Below are 20,234 nucleotides of genomic sequence, written 5' to 3' on the forward strand. Positions count from 1 at the left end.
AGTTTTAATTATTTTAATCTGTTAAAAATTAAACAATAAACTTTGAATTACTGAATTATTCTAGAGCAGGGCTGCTCAATTCGGCCCCACGAGGGCCGCAGTCCGTCAGGTTCATCATATCCCTGCTCCAACACACCTGAACTTTATCAGCTGTTGGAGCCACTTAATCTAAGTGTGTTGCATCAGGGAAACACCGAAAACCTGCAGGACTGCGACCCTCGTAGAAAGAAAATCACGTTACTGTTCAGATCCAACATTTATTATGATTAACCTAAAAAAAAAAAAAAAAAAAAAAAGGGAAAATGTAGAAAATTACAGGGTATAAAAATATTTATTATTTACAGCAGATTCAGACCAGCAGCCTGGAACAGGAAATAAAACGTCAAGTGAAGCTTTGTGTCAGCGTCCGAACATCTCCTGCGAGGCGTAGGTCATGTACAGGAAGCCGTCCTCGTCCTGGTGGTCTTTGTAGACCTGGGCCATGGAGAGAGACATGCTGGCCAGCCCGCTGTTGTTGATGAGCAGGTAGAAAGCCTGACTGGGCAGCAGCGCCATCCGGTTCCTGAGAGACGAGAGAGCCGCAGTTAAAACCCACCCAACGGGCCCCGTCACAACCTGCCTGGGGGGCCAAGCCCAGCAGTGCCAGGGCCTCGTCCTGGTAGCTGCTTCACATGATGCCAACGCTTCAGTGACTCTGCTCAAAACCCAAAAGATACCCAAATCTCCACATAACCACCAACCAAAAACACACTGATCACGATGAACTTTAAATTTCATGTTTGAGGCGAGGCTGCAACTTGTTGCTCTGCCAAGGAGGACGTCTGTATCTGCAGTTCCCTGCACGACCACCACAGCAGGTCCATAAAACCTGGTCCAGACCTGGGGGGTATTCCACAAACGCAGCTACAGGAAGCCAGGCTGTATCAGGAAAGCTTCGCTTGAACTAACACCGTCTCTGAATTAAGGCTCATTTGTTCCACTAACACATTCCAGCTGCATCTAGCTGAGCTAATCCAAGCGAGGCTTACGTAGCCTGGCTATGTGGAGGTCCTGAGGAACGTAGGAAGCCCTGACGAGTGGATGGTGGAAAAGAGGAGCAGCAGGAAAAGAGAGCAAACCGAGAGCTTCATTTTCTCAGCAGCTGAACAAAGAAAGCTGATGGAGATCAGTGACGTGCGGTGGGTTCATGGCTGGTGAAGCACCGACTCCTCTGGAGTCACATTTACATTGTAAGAACAAAAAGAGCTTCTTATTTCACTATTCATCCACCAGCATGAAACTACGCCCCCTGGAGGTGAGGCAGAGTACTGCTGCCTCACCTGCTGGCTTTTCTCTATTGTAGATCAGCAGGAATAATTCTCTCACACACACATTAAAGACGTTACACACACGGTGGAGAGTCGTGGTGTATAACACATATTTCTGTAACGTTCATGTTGGATATGCTGAGGAACAGAAACACGTCATGAACCCAGTTTGTACTGGATCACCAGTCAGAGGAGGTCCAGCTCACCACGGCCTCACCCGGGATTTCTGTCCTGGATCTGATCTATTATTACAGCGATTTTTGTGTAAAGTCATTCTGAAAATGCATTTAACACAGATCAGTGGAAAATGTCAATATTTCATGTACTTTTTTTTTTTAAATCATAACACCTTTCCTGACCGCACGTCATTGTTGATTCACCGTCCTGGTTTATTTCTGTCTCCTCTTATAAATCTGTTTACATAAAGCAGCTGATTGTCTCTATGTACTGGCCCTGTTCATTTTATTAACCCAATAATCAATAAGCATCAGCTTTGTGATCATCGTGTGTGTGACCTACATTAACTCTGCACCGTTACACCAGCATCTTACCAGCAAAGCGAACCTGCAGCAGGTGGAAACAAAGAACCAGAACATCTCAGAGTGGGAGGTTTCGTTGTGTTTAACTCCAGGTAAAGACCCACCTGTTCTCTGCTGCATGGAACTAGTTTTTATTTAGAGGTCAAAATCTACATCTGGTTCTTTTAAGCTGGAATCATGTTTTAATATTGTCTTTAAAATAGTTTCTAATAGTCTTATTTTAGCATCTTCCCTCTGTTTTTATTTCATTAATTTAATCTTTGTTTTTTAATGCACTTTTATCGTTTTCTGCATCCTGCTGGATGTTTTATGTAAAAAAACTTTGTCTTGTACATGAAATGTGCTATACAAACAGATTTGCCTTGCCTAAACGTGTTGAGCTGTAAACATGTTGCTCTGTAGAGACCAAGACAACGTCAGAGACCACTGCTACTGGTGGTCCTCCCCCTGAAAACCGTGGGTCTGGTGGTCTGAATGAGCTTTGAATGAAGCATGCGCCCTCTGCAGGGTCATTAATAAAAGACCAAACCATGGTAACCAGAAAGGAACTCTGTCTCTATCTATCTCTATCTTTCTCCGTCCATCTCTTTAGACCATCTTTCTCTCTCTCTTTAAACACCCTCGGCCTGTATGGACGGGGCTCAGCTGATCCCAGTTTTACTGGTAGCCAACCAGAGGCAGTGGAGGTCGGGTTCCTGAACCTGGGGAGGGTTAATAAGGTGTTAATTTTAATGAACACCATGTTCTTTTCATTTAATTTCATGTTCAGAACGTGTATAGTCGTGTTTCTTTAGTTACATCGGCGCTGACACATTTATTGATTATTCTGGACAAAGTGATGCAAGTTTTTTTTTCCCCCTCTTAAATACCAGAATGAGGCGGAGCAGTTCTACCAGGTGGAACTTTTCTTTAGGGAGTCTGTATCAGACCTTTAAGACACAGCTAAGCTAAACGTTAGCCTGCCCCCGAGCAGGCTAGTTCTGGTGCATCCGTTACCATGGTTACTCAGCGGCATTCACATGTTGATGGAACAGAACTCTGGATTAAATGAGTCAGACTCGGCTTTCCCTTCAAACAGCTTCGTGGAACACCCCGCAGGAGAGCTGAGGAGGTCCGTTCAGGTGAGAAAAAAAAATAAAAAAAAATTAAAACAGGACACCCTAGACACAATTTAAGATGCGATCAGGTAAATTTTAAATTAAAATCCTGCAGAAATTAGTCTGTAAAAAAAGGTTTGATCTGAAAATATCTAACATCTGTTCTTAATTGGCTTTTTTGCCTTAATTACACACTAAACTGAAAACAGCTAAACTCCACGCAACCCAGTCTTTAAACCGAGTCAGTTCTGACTCAACGTGGTTGCTGGGAAACCGATTCCAGGCGATAGACATGGCCGACACTGATGAAGATCAGAGCAGCTGGAAAGATTCGTGAAGACTTCTGCTCCTCGGACACGACCAAGGACGCCGTCACATTCAGATTTCAGTTAGCAAACATGTGCAAACATGTGCAAACAGCGCCACCTGCTGACCACATTACAAACCAGCTGATGGAAACCAAATCAATCAATATTTTCAGCAGAGACTCGTTTGTTTTACAGTTAAAGTCTAAACTGATAAGACTGTTGGGAAAAATGGATAGGAGGTTTAAGAGTTCAGTTCTACCTTTCTGACATGCGTCAATAGAAAATGATTAAATTTACAATCTTGTGGAGAAAAAAAAAAAAAAAAAAAAAAAAAAAAAAACCTTCCACTTTGTGTTCCAGTCTGATCCCTGAACCCCCCCCCCACCCCACCACCACCTCCTTTTCTTTTAAATTTGACAGGGACACTGCATTTGTACATAGTTAAAGGTTTGTAGCTGATGCCATGCAAACAGTTTGCAGCCAGAGCCGATTCCCACCTCCCATCCCTGGTTGGGCCGTTTTACACATTAAAATACAAATTACTAAACCTGTCCAAAACTCTGACACACAAAACAAAATCTACAAACCATTCACTTACACCCCCCAGCTAAGATCAATAGCAGTGCCGGTCTTCCTTATGAGCGACACAGGTCGGCTGCCTAGGGCGCCATCTGCTGGGGGGGCCGCACGTGTAAACCAAATCTACCAGCAGGCGATAAGACTACGTTCACACTGCAGGTACGTTCACGCTTTGCCCAACTGATGTAGTTAATAGGCATCAAAATGACGCCTACACCGTCGGTAGATGTAGTAACCGTATTTTACAGTTAGGAGAAGCTAAGCTGCAGTGCAGCCTCCCACCACTTGGTGGCGGTAATGTGTCAGTTCAAACTCCAAAAAGCTGAGGACTCAGCTGGCTGCTGCCCGTAGGGAAAGTTATTTTAAAAAAATAAATTAAGGGGGGGGGGGGGGTACAGATTGTAAGTAATTCCCAAACTACAAAGATCTGATTTGTTGTGTGTGCTGATGTCTGCAGAGTTATAACCCAGTAAACTGGGTTTTACTTTAAACAGAGCATTTTTAAAGTACGTCACAACCCCGATGAAGGGCCAAACACGGACTCAGTGTCACTGCTGGAGTTTCAGGTCATGAACAGAGTGAATTTTACTTATTTGGTTTTTGGGGTGCCACGGTTGAGGTTCACCTGGGGCTCCAGGTTACCTTCAACTGGCACCGTCAGAAAACAGGATTCTAGCAGCAACAAGGTGATTCCCAAACAGAGCTGGGCGATATGGCCTAAAAATAAAATCAAAATCCGATTTTAAATCGATTTTCTTTCTTTTACATAACAAATAAACTTATTACAAAACATTTGTTTATATAGATGAATTACAGCAAAAATAAAGCATATAATGTCGTAGCTTTTCCACCATAAACGACTTTATATAGAAAAATGCGACAATGCATCCGTGATCTTCGTTATACAGGATCCACTGCAGGAATAATTCCCCTGATGAAGGTTGTCTCTTAACTTGAGTTTGTGGGTTAAGTTGACTTCTGCATCTCGTAGAGAGCAGCATGTCTCACTGCAGTTATACACACAGCTAAGGGTCACGTCACTGAAACTCTGTCAAACACCGTTCTGGTGTGGAGGGAGGGCCAAGTCTGCCAACTATGGAAAAAAAAATCCAGATTTTTATAAAAATAAATCTCCAGAAATGGAAAATGCAATTAATCGCCCAGCCCCACCCAAACAGCTGGTAGCTGGAAACCTGGTGTGTCTCAGCATGGAGGCAGAAACTGGACACGTGGAGGACAAAAGAAAGTCAGGACTAAAAACCATCTACTGCACATGAACAGGATCTGAAGTCCAGCATAGACATGAACCAGGAGCTGAGAGAAGAATCTGGACCTTCAGTTGATCCATCTACTTAAGGACGAAGCCTCATCAGAAATGGTTTCCATAGAAACGTAGCTGTCAGGAAGCCGTTCGTCAGGAAGAAAACCAGGAGAAAAGGCAGAGGTAGATCACATGACAAGAACTGGACCCCCCCATGACCAGCAGGTTTGACGGAGGGACGGACCCTCCCCAGAACCCGGACCTCAACATTAAAGAAGTGTGGGATCGTCTGGACAGAGAACAGAATAAAAAACAAACATCCAAGAGTTTTTTTTTAAAGTTCTTCAAGGACCCTGGAGAACTATTCCTGGAAAGAAAATGAAATGACAGAAAGCTTCTTTAAGTGGGTTCAGCCTGGGATGAAGAATAAAACAAGGTCCTTAGAACTGGACCGACTGGTTCCGTCTCAGATTCTGGACTTATGTTTGGAAAAAGCTGCAGGGATTTTTCTGAAAGTCCAGTTTTTCCTGGACATGGAGGCGGCTCCAGACTTCTGCACAGCTCTGAACATGAAGAGTCTCCACCTACAGACCGACTTGACTCGGTCAAACTCAACTTTCTGCTGAGTAATTATGACTAAGACAGAACGAGGAAGTCCAGAAATCTGGAAGTAAAACCGAAAACATTCACATAAGAAATCCAAATCAAGTGTCTAAAGATTTAAAACGGATTAAGCCAACCAGCTTCTGTCATTTACAGAGCTGAATAAAATCTGCTTTACTTCACAGCAAGTTTGTGGTTTTCACTGGTGGACTGAAGGAATCTGGACTTTTCCTCCTTCGGAGATCATTCAGCCTCAGTGATGAAGAAATTCCAGATAAAGTCAGAATCTGTCCAACCATTCAGAGAAAATCTGTCGGACCTGTCGATCTATTGGAAAGCTCGGGTCTCTTCACGCTGACAGATTGATTTGAGGACACGAGGAGTCAGTGTGTCACGTTAAAGTTGCCCAACAGTCTGCAGCATGTGAGCGGCAGAGACTCTGCAGAGTAATCATGACCGACCAGAAACATTTGGAAAATGTGCAGAGAAGCAGCCAGGACAAAGAATCAGGCGCTTAATGAGTGAGGGCTGGCTTTTCATTTCCCACACCGAGACCACACCCCTCAGCTGACAGTAAAAACCATCCTTTCACAAAGCGGACAGCAGGGATTCCTTCAGTTAACACCTCTGTCCTTTAGCTGCGATGTGTCGCTCACCAACAAGCCGACTCCAAGAACCGACTCCAGCAGACATGGCTGCTCCTGTTTGGAGAGCCCAGTCTCCAGAAGGGGCGGGACTTTGTCCACAATGCGGCCAATCACAAGCAAGGATTACACGCTTCATTTAAAAAAATTGATATAGTTGATCTAAAGTATTTTATGAAAACTTGCAACTAAAATTCAATAGTTGAACCAGTTTAATTGAATTCATTTTATCCAAGTTAAATTTATAAAGTTAGTTCAGCCAGCGTGTTGAACTCGTAGCCAAAGTCTGACGGGAAACTCCCTCAGCAGGAATTTAACTTATGATTACTACCCTATAAATTTCAGTTACACGCTTTACTTCCTGTGTTTTGCTTAAATTTACACATCGTTGTTGGAATATTCTGTTTTATGTTAAAAGTTGGCTCCGGGAAGGACAGAACGAGGGAAAGCCGCGACCTCATGCTGGTTTACGTTATCCAGCAGCAGAATTAAAGCGGTCGGTGTCTGATGTCACTTCTTACTGCAGTAGAAACCCTCCCAGCTAACAAAATATTAAATATACTACACTCATACAATCACGTCAAGCTATATTAGAAAGCATAATGTGAATATCAAGCTACTTTTGGATAAATTGAATATTTTATTTGCAGCTTTAATCTTAAGTCAATGGAGTCACATTCAGATTAGAAAGAAACTTAATTTGAGTAAATCTCGTTTAAAATGGTCGAGTAAAAGAAATTACCTGCACTTTGATAAACTAAAGGCAATCACTTGTTTTCCAATTAAAACAATAGTTTTTTTTTTTTTTTTTTTTAAACAGTGTAGGAGCAACAGTTTCCTCTGGGGTGAGTAAAGCATTTTTCATCAAAACGCTTGAGTTTTGTTGGTGGTTCTTTGAGGCCATTTAAAATAATTGATATTAAATGCTAACTTTTAAAAATAAAAAGGCTTTTATTAAAAAAAAATTAAACAGCCTACAACCTAAATTAGGCTCAAATTGAAGCTCTAGGTGATACTAAATGAACACAAAGGCAAAAGAACCAAATCCTCTAAAGGGAACAGAGCCAAAAGATACGAATCTTTTAAAAAAGCACCGAAATTCCCATTAAAAAAGGCAAACACCTGGAGACTCGGGCTCTAAAAACCACCAACCAAGTTGGTAACCTGGGAGTGTTGATAGACTCAGACCTGACTTTCAGCAGCCACATCAAAGCTTCACTAAGAAGCTTTTTACCAGCTCAGAAACATCAACAGAATTAAAAGTTTAGTCTCCCAGAAAGACCAAGAGAAACTCATCCATGCATTCATCTCCAGTAGACTGGATTACTGTAATGGTCTTTTAACAGGACTTCCTAAAAAGAGCATTAAACATCTGCAGCTCATCCAAAACGCTGCTGCTAGAGTTTTAACCAGGACTAAGAGATCTGAACACATCACACCAGTTTTCAAATCTTTACACTGGTTTCCAGTCAGTCACAGAATAGATTTTAAAACCCTTCTGATTGTTTACATCCCAGAATGGTTTAGTCCCAGAATACATCTGTGATATGTTCAGAGAATATAAACCTAGCAGAGCTCTTAGATCCAAAGACTCTGGTCAACTAGTCCAGACCAGAGTCCAGACCAGAGTCCAGACCAGAGTCCAGACCAGAGTCCAGACTAAACATGGAGAAGCAGTATTCAGCTGTTATGCTGCAAACAAGTGGAACAAACTGCCAGTGGAGATTAAACTTTCACCAAATGTAGACATTTTTAAATCCAGGTTAAAAACATTTCTTTTTTCATGCGCCTATGCATGAAATCTGCACTTTAACTTTTTAACTTATCTTGCTTTTAATCATTTTAATGTAATTTATTATTTTATTGTGATTATGTGTTGATGCCTTTTACTATTCTAAATATCTGTAATGTCTTTGTTTTATGTAAAGCACTTTGAATTGTCCTGTACATGAGATGTGTTGTACATATAAACTGCCTAAAGAAAAAAGGTCAATTAACATTCATTTAGTCAAAAATTCATCGGCAGATTAAACACCTTTCAGCGCGAGGACGTTTTACCTGATGATGGTGACGAACTGGGTCATGGTGAGCTCGTGCGGCACCAGGAACTTGGTTTTGTCCAGCGGAGGCAGATACTTTTCCCTCTCGTACCTCTCGATGATGACCTGCGGGAATCAGAGACGTTAGGCCGCCTCTGCGGCTCTGCTCTGCGGGTGATGCTCTCCGTCTCTGCGGGCTGCTGGGTGAATGCTCTCCTCACACTTACCGGGATCTTGTTGGGGAACTTGGACCGGATCCCGGCAACTTCCTGCTTCCTCGTGGCTGCGCACACAAAAGAAAACAGTGAGCGAACTTTGTGAACTTTCCGCTCCGGTTCTCCTGCGTGTTGCTCGGATCATTTACCGAAGCTCTTCCTCTGTTTGAAGGATTTGCTCTGCAGCGGGGTTTTCTCAAACGGCGGCATGCTGTGTCTGTGGTGGAGATCCGCGCGCACTTCAGCACAAGGAGGTCACGGGCGGGAGTTAAATAGAGGCGGCTGCGGCGCATCAGCTGATTAGCACATGGGCCAGTCACAGCGCAAATCATCTGCGGATTTAATCGAGTTAGAGCCGCAGCGCAGTTCCCAGGGCCGCGGGCACGGGAGCTTCAGGGGCCCCGGGGCAAGAGGCTCCAGCCACCATGAAGGTCTTTTCTCACAACAGCAAACTTTTTCTGCTTTTGGTCTCATCACATGTAAAAAATCTCTTTCTGAACACCACATCTTTCTGGGTTTGGTTTACCACATCAAGCAGATCAGTTACAGTCTGTTTACTGGTGTTACTGGTTCAGCTGGAGTTAATTTGAGGCACAAGATGAAAAACTGGGTCAGACCTAGCACACATTCCTCATACTGACACATAGAGAAGTGGGTTTTTAGAAGGTCACTGAAATTATGTGTTTCTGTTATTAAAGGTTCACGTTGTCAGCCTAAGTTGCAACCTCTGGTGATGAAATGTGAAGCCTATGAAAAGTGCAAAAAAAAATTGCAGTTCCCCCCTCATCCGCTAGGGGCTCCAAAACAGAACAAATTCCCATAGACTCCCATGTTAAAAAGACCATCTTCACAGCAGAAATAAACATTACAGCCTGGTATAAAAAGAACATTTTAGGATTAAAAGGTCAAGTTTACCTTCATGACAACTGTGAGGGACGTGAATTTCTTTCAAACTCATCTGTGTGGATGTTATTTAATCTTGAAATTTGGCATAATTAGGGGTGTGTCCTTTTGATTGACAGGTATCCAACATCCGCAGAAAGAAGGGAGAGTGCATCACAAACACAGTTTTCAACCGGCTAACAGTGCACCTTAGCTTTAGCCCACCTGCCTTCATTAGCAGGTTAGCTCACGTTAGATCTGGGTTGCCTCAGTTAGCTCTTAGCTACAGGCAGCTCGGAGTTTGATAGGTGTCAATCCTCCAACCCCACAGCCCCCGTCTCAGCTCCACCACTTTGCCTATTTTTGGATTTTCTGGGAGCAACAGCAGGCGTGACGCTGCCAAGATGGCAATGGTAGGAACAGCCCAATGAGCTTCACTTTTGCTCTTCAGAAACCTACGGGTGATGTCACGGAGGCTCCAACCATGTTTTAGATGGAGTCTGTGTCAGCCTCATAGCAGTCATTAGCCTGATATTAATTGTTAGCTTCATAGCAATCATTAGCCTCATAGCAATTGTTAGTCTAAAAACATTCATTAGCCTCATAGCAATTGTTAGTCTAAAAACATTCGTTAGCCTCATAGCAATTGTTAGTCTAAAAACATTCGTTAGCCTCATAGCAATTGTTAGTCTAAAAACATTCGTTAGCCTCATAGCAATTGTTAGTCTAAAAACGGTTGTTAGCGGCATAGCAATAGTTAGCCTCATAGCAGCTGTTAGCCTCATAGCAATCATTAGCCTCATAGCAGCTGTTAGCCTCATAGCAATCATTAGCCTCATAGCAGTTGTTAGCCTCATAGTAATCATTAGTGACATAGCAATTGTTAGCCTCATAGTAGTTGTTAACCTCATAGCAATCATTAGCCTCATAGCAGCTGTTAGCCTCATAGCAATCATTAGCCTCATAGCAGTTGTTAGCCTCATAGTAATCATAAGTGACATAGCAATCATTAGCCTTATAGCAGTTGTTAGCCTCACAGTAATCATTAGCCTTATAGCAGTTGTTAGCCTCATAGTAATCATTAGCCTTATAGCAGTTGTTAGCCTCATAGTAATCATTAGCCTTATAGCAGTTGTTAGCCTCATAGCAATCATTAGCCTCATAGCAGATGTTAGCCTCATAGCAATCATTAGCCTTATAGCAGTTGTTAGCCTCATAGTAATCATTAGCCTTATAGCAGTTGTTAGCCTCATAGCAATCATTAGCCTCATAGCAGATGTTAGCCTCATAGCAATCATTAGCCTTATAGCAGTTGTTAGCCTCATAGCAATCATTAGCCTTATAGCAGTTGTTAGCCTCATAGCAATCATTAGCCTCATAGCAGCTGTTAGCCTCATAGCAATCATTAGCCTTATAGCAGTTGTTAGCCTCATAGCAATCATTAGCCTCATAGCAGCTGTTAGCCTCATAGCAATCATTAGCCTTATAGCAGTTGTTAGCCTCATAGCAATCATTAGCCTTATAGCAGTTGTTAGTCTCATAGCAATCATTAGCCTTATAGCAGTTGTTAGCCTCATAGCAATCATTAGCCTTATAGCAGTTGTTAGCCTCATAGCAATCATTAGCCTCATAGCAGCTGTTAGCCTCATAGCAATCATTAGCCTTATAGCAGTTGTTAGCCTCATAGCAATCATTAGCCTTATAGCAGTTGTTAGTCTCATAGCAATCATTAGCCTTATAGCAGTTGTTAGCCTCATAGTAATCATTAGCCTTATAGCAGTTGTTAGCCTCATAGTAATCCTTAGCCTTATATCAGTTGTTAGCCTCATAGTAATCATTAGTGACATAGCAATTGTTAGCCTCATAGCAATCATTAGCCTTATAGCAGTTCTTAGCCTCATAGTAATCATTAGCCTTATAGCAGTTGTTAGCCTCATAGCAATCATTAGCCTTATAGCAGTTGTTAGCCTCATAGTAATCATTAGCCTTATAGCAGTTGTTAGCCTCATAGCAATCATTAGCCTTATAGCAGTTGTTAGCATCATAGCAATCATTAGCCTTATAGCAGTTGTTAGCATCATAGCAATCATTAGCCTCATAGCAATTGTTAGTCTAAAAACAGTTGTTAGCGGCATAGCAATAGTTAGCATCATACAGTTGTTAGCCTCATAGCAGTTGTTAGCCTCATAGCAGCTGTTAGCCTCATAGTAATCATTAGTGACATAGCAGTTGTTAGCCCCATAGCAGCTGTTAGCCTCATAGTAATCATTAGTGACATAGCAGTTGTTAGCCTCATAGTAATCATTAGTCTCATAGCAGTTGTTAGTCTAATAACAGACATTAGTGACATATTAATAGCAGTTGTTAGCTTCATCGTAATCATTAGTGTCATAGCAGTCTCTAGCCTCATAGCTGTTGCTAGCCTCATAGCAATCATTAGGCTCATAGCAGTTGTTAACATCATAGCAATCATTAGCCTCATAGCAATTGTTAGTCTAAAACAGTTGTTAGCGGCATAGCAATAGTTAGCCTCATAGCAGTTGTTAGCCTCATAGCAGTTGTTAGCCTCATAGCAGCTGTTAGCCTCATAGTAATCATTAGTGACATTGCAATTGTTAGTCTTATAGCAATCATTAGCCTTATAGCAGTTGTTAGCCTCATAGTAATCATTAGTCTCATAGCAGTCGTTAGTCTAATAACAGACATTAGTGACATATTTATAGCAGTTGTTAGCCTCATAGCAGCTATTAGCCTCATAGCAATCATTAGCCTTATAGCAGTTGTTAGCCTCATAGCAATCATTAGCCTCATAGCAGTTGTTAGCCTCATAGTAATCATTAGTCTCATAGCAGTTGTTAGTCTAATAACAGACATTAGTGACATATTAATAGCAGTTGTTAGCTTCATCGTAATCATTAGTGTCATAGCAGTCTCTAGCCTCATAGCTGTTGCTAGCCTCATAGCAATCATTAGGCTCATAGCAGTTGTTAGCGTCATAGCAATCATTAGGCTCATAGCAGTTGTTAGCATCATAGCAATCATTAGCCTCATAGCAGTTGTTAGTCTAAAAACAGTTGTTAACGGCATAGCAATAGTTAGCCTCATAGCAGCTGTTAGCCTCATAGCAATCATTAGTGACATATCAGTTGTTAGCCTCATAGCAGTCATTAGCCTTATAGCAGTTGTTAGCCTCATAGCAATCATTAGCCTCATAGCAGTTGTTAGCCTCATAGTAATCATTAGTGACATATCAGTTGTTAGCCTCATAGCAATCATTAGCCTTATAGCAGTTGTTAGCCTCATAGCAATCATTAGCCTCATAGCAGTTGTTAGCCTCTTAGCAATTAGCCTCATAGCAGAACTGCCAAAATTTGCTCTTATAATACTGACTGTTCATCACTTCAGATAAAATATGTCTGCAATTGACCATTCGCTAAGTCCCGCCCTAGAACCGCCACTGGCCAATAATATTTTAGCGATCCTACAGTGATGTTCTTTCTGATGTTTACACGTTTGGATGTTCGCTGGGTTTTTGTGAGCTGTAATGCTTAGTGTGTGTGGAGTTAAAACAAATATCTGGTTAGATAAGAAAGTAAATGGGGCGGGAGAGGGAGTGGGAAGGAAGGGTTTTGTGGTGGTTTTGCAGTTGCTAGCCTCATTGCTGTTGCTAGCCTCACAACAGTCATTAGCCTCATAGCAGTCTTTAGCCTCATGGCAATCATTAGCCTCATAGCAATTGTTAGCCTCATAGCAATCATTAGTCTAATAACAGACATTAGCGACATAGTAATAGCTAAACTCATAGCAATCTTTGATCAAATAACAGTCGTCAGCAACATAGCAATAGTTAGCCTTACAGCAGTCATAAGCCTCATAGCTGTCACTAGCCTCCTAGCGGTCATTAGCCTCATAGCAATTGTTAGCCTCAAAGCAATCGTAGGGACATAGAAGTCGTTAGCCTGATAGCCAATGTTAGTCTTATTTGCTGTTGCTAGCCTCATAGCAGTCATTAGCCTTATAGCAGTTGTTAGCATCATTGCAGTCATTAGGCTCACAGCAGGCGTTAGCCTTATAGCAGTCATTAGCCTCTTAGCATTCATTAGCCTCACAGCAGTCGTTAGCCTATTAGCAATAAGCCCTATAGCAGAATTGCCTATTTTTCTCTTATAATACTGCTCACTGTTCATCGCTTCAGATAAAATATGTCTTGGCAATTGACCCTTCACTGAGTCTCGTCCCAGAACTATTGTAGCGATCCTACAGTGATGTGTGTTACACTCTCCCTTCTTTCTGTGGATATTGGATACCTGTCAATCAAAAGGACACACCCCATAATTATGCTGAATTTCAAGATTAAATAACATACAAAAGGATGAGTTAGAAAAAAATTCACCCTCGTCACAGTTGTCATGAAGGTAAACTTGACCTTTTTAATCTTAAAATGTTTTTTTGTACCAGGCTTTAAACATGTTTATTTCTGCTGTGAATTTGGTCTTTTTAACATGGGAGTCTATGGGGATTTGTTCTGTTTTGGAGCCCCTAGTGGATGAGGGGGGAACTGCAAATTTTTATGCACAGGCTTCACATTTCAGCGCCGGAGGTTGCCGCTCGGTTAAGACAGATATGTGGTTGGATGAGAAAGTAAAAGGGGCAGGGTAGGGTGAATGGGGAGGAAAGGTTTTGTTGTGCGTCTGTGTGTGTGTGTGTGTGTGTGTGTGTGTGGGATATAAGACTGGAAGAAGAGCGGAGGGTGTAGAGAAGAGGCGTTGCTTTTTGTATGCTGTTGCTGGTTGTTTGGCGTGGTCAACAGTAACTCCTCCTTTCCACCAGGTGTGTATGAGCCATGTTACGGCTGTGCCACGGCCTCCACTGCTATTTGTGGCTGTTTTAGTCAACGGTTTGGTTTCCACCGGGTGTGCTGCAGCGCGTATCAGAAACATCACAGAAGCGCATTGTTGCGGCTCTCCGCTAAATTTACACGCAGAGTCTATTTTTGACAGAGCACACCCAGAATGCATCAATTTTCAGCAATTCAGATAGGTGCAGACAGGAAATCAGACACAGTAGCAGTGTAAAACTTCTGGTATTTTTCAAAATAAAAGCCCCTGCAGATTTGCGCTTCTGAACCATGAAAACATTATGTGTTTAACCGATCAGGGGGTCTCAGTGTTTTTGTTTTTGTCATCATGGACAACAAGTTATTTATCCTGGAAGTGGAGAAACACAAGATTCTCCACTTCTCCTGTGATTTTGTGATCTCGCGGATCTTGCAGGGTGGACTGCACCGCACTTACGGGCGCTCCACAAAAAAAAACCGTGGTACAGCTGTAACGTGGAGCACACGCACCCGGTGGAAATGAGGGGTTAGAAGGGAGCGCCAAAGCGTTGCACGTACAGGACTTGCAATTCTGGTGAAAGATATCCTGCATGTTTGGGGGATGTTGTATTTTTTGCCTTCACAAAACCAAAAACACAACTGGAGAGATGCCGAATATGAATCAAACAGTGTGGAAGACCTCACTTGCAGCTGAATTCATCGAAGATAACAGAAAACAATCATGTTTGTTCCAAGGAAAGATGCTAATACCAACTAGCATACAATTGTTAGTTACAAGACAGTAGTAGAATATTAATTAAAAGCGGCTAATGTTTTACATCTAGTAAGGTAGTTGTGTGCTTGAGGCTAAACAAATATAGACCATTCTGAGCTGTCGTCACTGATCATGTGACTTGCTTGTCAGCGACATTCGTTTCTTGGGTGGTGTTACAACCCCTACGGAGTCCAGAAGGAGGGTGGATTCGTAGGCACAGGAACAGTGGCCAATCACCTGCAAGGTGGCAACACAAACGGTTGGAGACGGATACTTACAATGAAAACAAATTTATTTACAAAATGAGTGTATATATAACAAAGGATTCATTCACTAAACAAACAAAAAACATCCAAAAGTCCATGTACTAAATAACTAAACACAAAGTCCAAAAACAAAATAACAATCAGCACAGAGCATCCTGTGACAGGAGTTAAAAAAGCCCAAAAATGGCAGGTAGCAAAATATAACAGAAACAAAAAACAAAGATCTGTGACTCAACAGTAAGCAAGATCCAAGACAGCAAATTAGAATCCTCGGTGGCAAGCTGAGCTGTAAGCGCACTCAGGCGCCAACTGCACCAATCTGACACGGCTGCCCAGAAGGAAGGGGATCCGGAGTTTATAGAGTGAGGTGTCTTCATGATTGGCCAGCCACAGAGGAGACGGAGCGGACGGCGACCAATCCTGGAGAAGGACGATGTATTCGTAGGCGCAGGAACAGCGGCCAATCACCTGCAAGCACTGGCACAGTCCTATTTACATTTGAGTCCAACAAGCTGACAAGCCGAGAGCTGTCACCCCCCCTCCTTTAAAACACAGACCCCACCGTTTATAACAGTATACCGTATACATAACACAGCATAACAAGTAAGCAGAATAACCTTACACAGTGTTCCATCAGATACGGGACGGAACTGGTTGGCTGCAGCCTTTTTGTGACGAATTTTGAGGTTGTTTTTTGTACAGTTAGGGCCCACCGCATCAGCCGCTGCTTATGGTTATACACGCGAGCTAGCAACGTTAGCGGGTTGTGGTCGGTGAACACCTGAGTGGGCGCAGGGCTGGATCCCACGTATACGTTGAAGTGATGAAGTGCACATAATTAGATCATCAAGATAAGCGTTGCATTTTCCAAACACCATTACTGTGTACTGTAGGAACCGATCCGGTGTAACAAACGCAGGTATTTCAGATACTCAGTCAGTAATGGGACCTGCCAGTAACCCTTCAGAAGATTCAGCTTACTGACAAATCAAGCCGATCCAATGGTGTCAACATAGTCCTCAACTCGTGGCAAAGGACCTGCGTTGGAAACAGTCTCAGCGTTAACTTTCCGGTACTCTGTACCCAATCTCGGAGACCCATCGGGTTTTGACTCAGACAAGGTGAGCTCCCGAACTAGAACCCTGTGCAATGCGTTCAAAGGCTGGAAAATAACAATATACCTCGAATCCTCTGAATTCCAGAACCAAAGCTGTAAACTTGGTGATGTCTGAAGGACCAGCAGGCGGCGCTGTGATGGAAGACCCAGTGGGTCTAACAGGAGCCTGAGAAAGGTTGGCCCTGGCTTAGGAGTCCAACTCTAGCTGGCGCAGTGTACGGCTTCATTAGCCTCAATCTCCAGCTTTGTAACTTCAAGCTGCATTTGTTTTTGTTGGCCTTTCTCCTGAACCTCTAACTGCAGCCGGGCAAGATGCACTCTCAACTCGAGAGCCAGCAGAGCCGCTGCCAGGGAGGGATCAAAGCGTAGGAGCGTGACAGAAGTCACGGGCCTGTTGTCTAGTAGTGACGGGCAGTGTGTACAAAGGGCAGGGACTTAATCAACGTGAGTTTATGACCCGTACTTACTGGGAATTCCTCGTTCATGGGAAATAATTGCAATCCCCAATCCATATCACAAGTGGGGTTCAACGGGTTACCCACGCCTCTCGGCGAAGGGTAGACACACGCTGAAAAACAGAAGGAGCTTTCAAAATGAATCAAAAGGGGTGTGTCTTGTTTGTGTGTCTTAGTAGAATATTTTAGTTGAGGTTTGGGGCCCCTCGGTCTCATAATGTGGAAGCTATTGAAGAAATATTGATTTTTTTCATTATACCTTTAAAAAAAATTGATGGAACTATCAAACCAAATCAAAAGGGGTGTGTCTTGTTTGTCTCTTCTCGTGCTATAATACAGGTCAGGAATTGTATGTTTTGGTCGCGTGAAACGGAAGCTATTGAACACGAAATGATGAATGTCTGTTGAATATCCAACCTAAAACCAACTTCACCGAGGTGTCTCCCTCAGCGTCCTCCTCACTTTCCTCAGAACCAGGTTGAATGTCAGGCTTTGCCAGGTTCCTCCTCCCTCCAGGATCCCAAACACCAGACTTAACCAGAACCTGCAACTACACCAAGTGTGTCACAACCAAAAAGATAAACCAGGCCGGCGTACTGCTACCAGTTTAGCTGCTACAGCTAGCTGTTTGTGTAAAAAATTAAATAAATAATAATAATGGTACAATTGCCTTTGGATGTTCCAGTCGACATTCCCAGGATGGGATTGTATTTTCCAGACTGCTGCAGACCCTGAGCGACGGCTAAACATGTTGCTGCCGTCAGACCAGATAACTGGAAACTGTCAGAGACGCTCAGCTGTTAGCAGCACTTTGTCGGTGAGAAGATTATAGAAAATTCTGTTTTTACAAACAAAGCCTGCGTAACTATAACAATGAGCTGTGAAGGCCAGAGAGCTGCAGTTATCTGGTATGATCCACAAGAACATCAACAATTCTCGCACTCTGTTTGCTATGATTGAAAAACTTACTAATCCTCCTAAACAGATAAGACCCGAGCTCCTTTCCACTGAGAAATGCAACCAATTTACCAACTTTTTTAGCCAAAGAATTAAAAGAATTGGGCAAAATATTAATTCCACACAGTCAAAAAGAAAACTAGTCTGTGTCTAAAACCTGGAAATATTTCTGATGTCACAGTTTAATACGGCCGATTTAAAGATCCTAAAAGAAATAGTTTGGCATTTCAAATCAACAACATGCACTCTTTTTTTTCAGCCTCTTGGTCAGAGATCAGATCATTTCTGTGTCAAACTTCAGGTTTTCTGGCTAAATGAAAGTGGAGGTCCTGAATCTGAGCTGCAGATTCATGATGAACAAACCTCTTTATCATTTTCAGTCTCCCTCAATGAGATCATCATCATCATCAGGAAGAGAAGAACTGCTGCAGCTCAACGTCAGTTAAAAATACAAATAAATAAATAGAATTATTTGTATTTTTTCCCCACTTTGATAAATCTTCTAAACAACACTTAATGAATCCTGTATTTCTGTCTTTGTGATGTTTGCTGTTCTGCCATTTACTCAGATTGTAAACAAAAACTGTCCATCAGCTGCCGACAGCCAATAACGTGAGGAGATTCAGTGCAGTGGGTGGACCTGAAGAGGGTTGACGTCATCGCACAGATCAGTCAAGTTTGAATTTGTTGCATACACCGGCTGGTAGACGGATGTTCTTTCAAAGTAAGAGTGTTCCAGACGCGAGCAGTTTATATATATATATGTATATATATATATATATATACATATATATATAGATCTGACAGCCCTAATATATATATATAAATATTATATATATATATATATATATATATATATATATATAGTCATCAATTAACCTAACATTCATTTCTTTGGATGGTGGGAGGTAGCCAGAGTACCCAGAGAGAACCCATGCATACATAAGAAGAACATGCAAACTCCACACAGAAAAGCCACTGCCCTCAAGATTCAAACCTCCCCCAAGCCAAGATTCGAACCTTCTTGCTGTGAGGCTGCAGTGCTAACCACCACACCACCGTGCAGTCACGTGACATAACACGGTGTATATATATATATATATATATATATATATATATATATATATATATATGTATGTATATATATTAGATCTGTCAAAAATAACTAATTTATGTTACACAATTAACATAATTAATTGCGTTAAAATTTTTAAAGCAATTAACGCATGCACGGCATGACCACCCCCATACATCCGACATTCCCCAGCTGGACGTGGAGAAGAACGATGAGAAAGACCAGCCGGATGGTTCTATGGATGGACTTGAGAATAAATTGAGCATTAATGGAGCAACATGGACGTTGCTTCCGTGGAGAATGAGGGTGTATTAACACACACTCTTTTCCTGGTGAGAGGGTTCCACACCCAAACTTTTCCCACATTCTTTTTAAAACTTGGGACAATCCAGCTGCGTTCTTAACCAACATGGCTGCTCTAGAGGATCTCTGTCGTCTCTGTTTGTGCAGCAGCTGCTTCCTCCTCCTCTCATGTTGCTCCGTGAATCATGACGGCTGTCGGTGATCAGCTGATTGGCTTTTCTCTCTTGCTGCGTGTGTTTATGGATCAGCTGAGAAGGAGGAAACTAGCGCTCATGTTCACACCGTCACATATTTACCCCAAAGTCTTGTTGGTGGCAGGACCTTCTCTAACAGCAGCTGCTGGTGGTAGACAGGGTTTATACTTCGGCTATGCAGGGGCGGGTCTAGAAAAGTTCTGATGGGGGGGCCAGGAGCCCTGACCAGGAAAAGGGGGGCACAGATGAGACGTTTTTATGTCTAGATTTTATAAAATATTGAACTGATTATTACAACTAAAGTGATCATCTGATGTAAAAAAGTGAAGAAAAACTAGTAAAACAAGCAGCCAGTGATGTGTTTTACCAGCAGGTGTTTACTTTGGGTGATGCTGCTGTACGACTTTTATCACTGCTGCACAAACACACACACACACACACTTCAATGATAAAAGGAAAAAGCTGTTTTTATCCAGATCATCAGTTTTATCAGAGTTTCTTCATCAATGTCAGCTGTTTAACTTCAGTCGTCACATCTGCTGCTTTTAGGACAGAAATGATCACCATGGAGACGGCTGGTGAGATGATGGTAGATGAATTCTGAATTATGATCTAGAACATGGTGGAGATGATTTAGAACAACTTATAGAAATACATTACATGCTGCATTTACTGACCATTGGACACCTGAAGTTTACCCAAGAGAAGCTCAGTTAACAACAAATATTTGTAGAATCGGCTCGTTCTGGTGATGCAGTAAAAATGGGCAGATTTCAGGCAATTAATCATGATTAATTTTGTA

The 20,234-nt window shown here is 42.3% G+C and overlaps 1 protein-coding gene across 1 annotated transcript; it reads right to left on the reverse strand.

Moving 5' to 3' along the window:
- Positions 1-312: 312 nt before the first annotated feature.
- Positions 313-8,876, reverse strand: map1lc3c (microtubule-associated protein 1 light chain 3 gamma). Its single transcript, XM_041983362.1, has 4 exons — positions 8,742-8,876; positions 8,605-8,660; positions 8,397-8,503; positions 313-562 (listed from the first exon to the last, which is right to left on the reverse strand). Exons 1-4 carry the CDS (start codon positions 8,800-8,802, stop codon positions 400-402), a joined length of 387 nt encoding a protein of 128 aa, XP_041839296.1. The 5' UTR covers positions 8,803-8,876; the 3' UTR covers positions 313-399.
- Positions 8,877-20,234: the final 11,358 nt, after the last annotated feature.

The sequence above is a fragment of the Melanotaenia boesemani genome, chromosome 4, assembly GCF_017639745.1.
Source record: "Melanotaenia boesemani isolate fMelBoe1 chromosome 4, fMelBoe1.pri, whole genome shotgun sequence".
Classification (NCBI taxonomy): Eukaryota; Metazoa; Chordata; class Actinopteri; order Atheriniformes; family Melanotaeniidae; genus Melanotaenia; species Melanotaenia boesemani.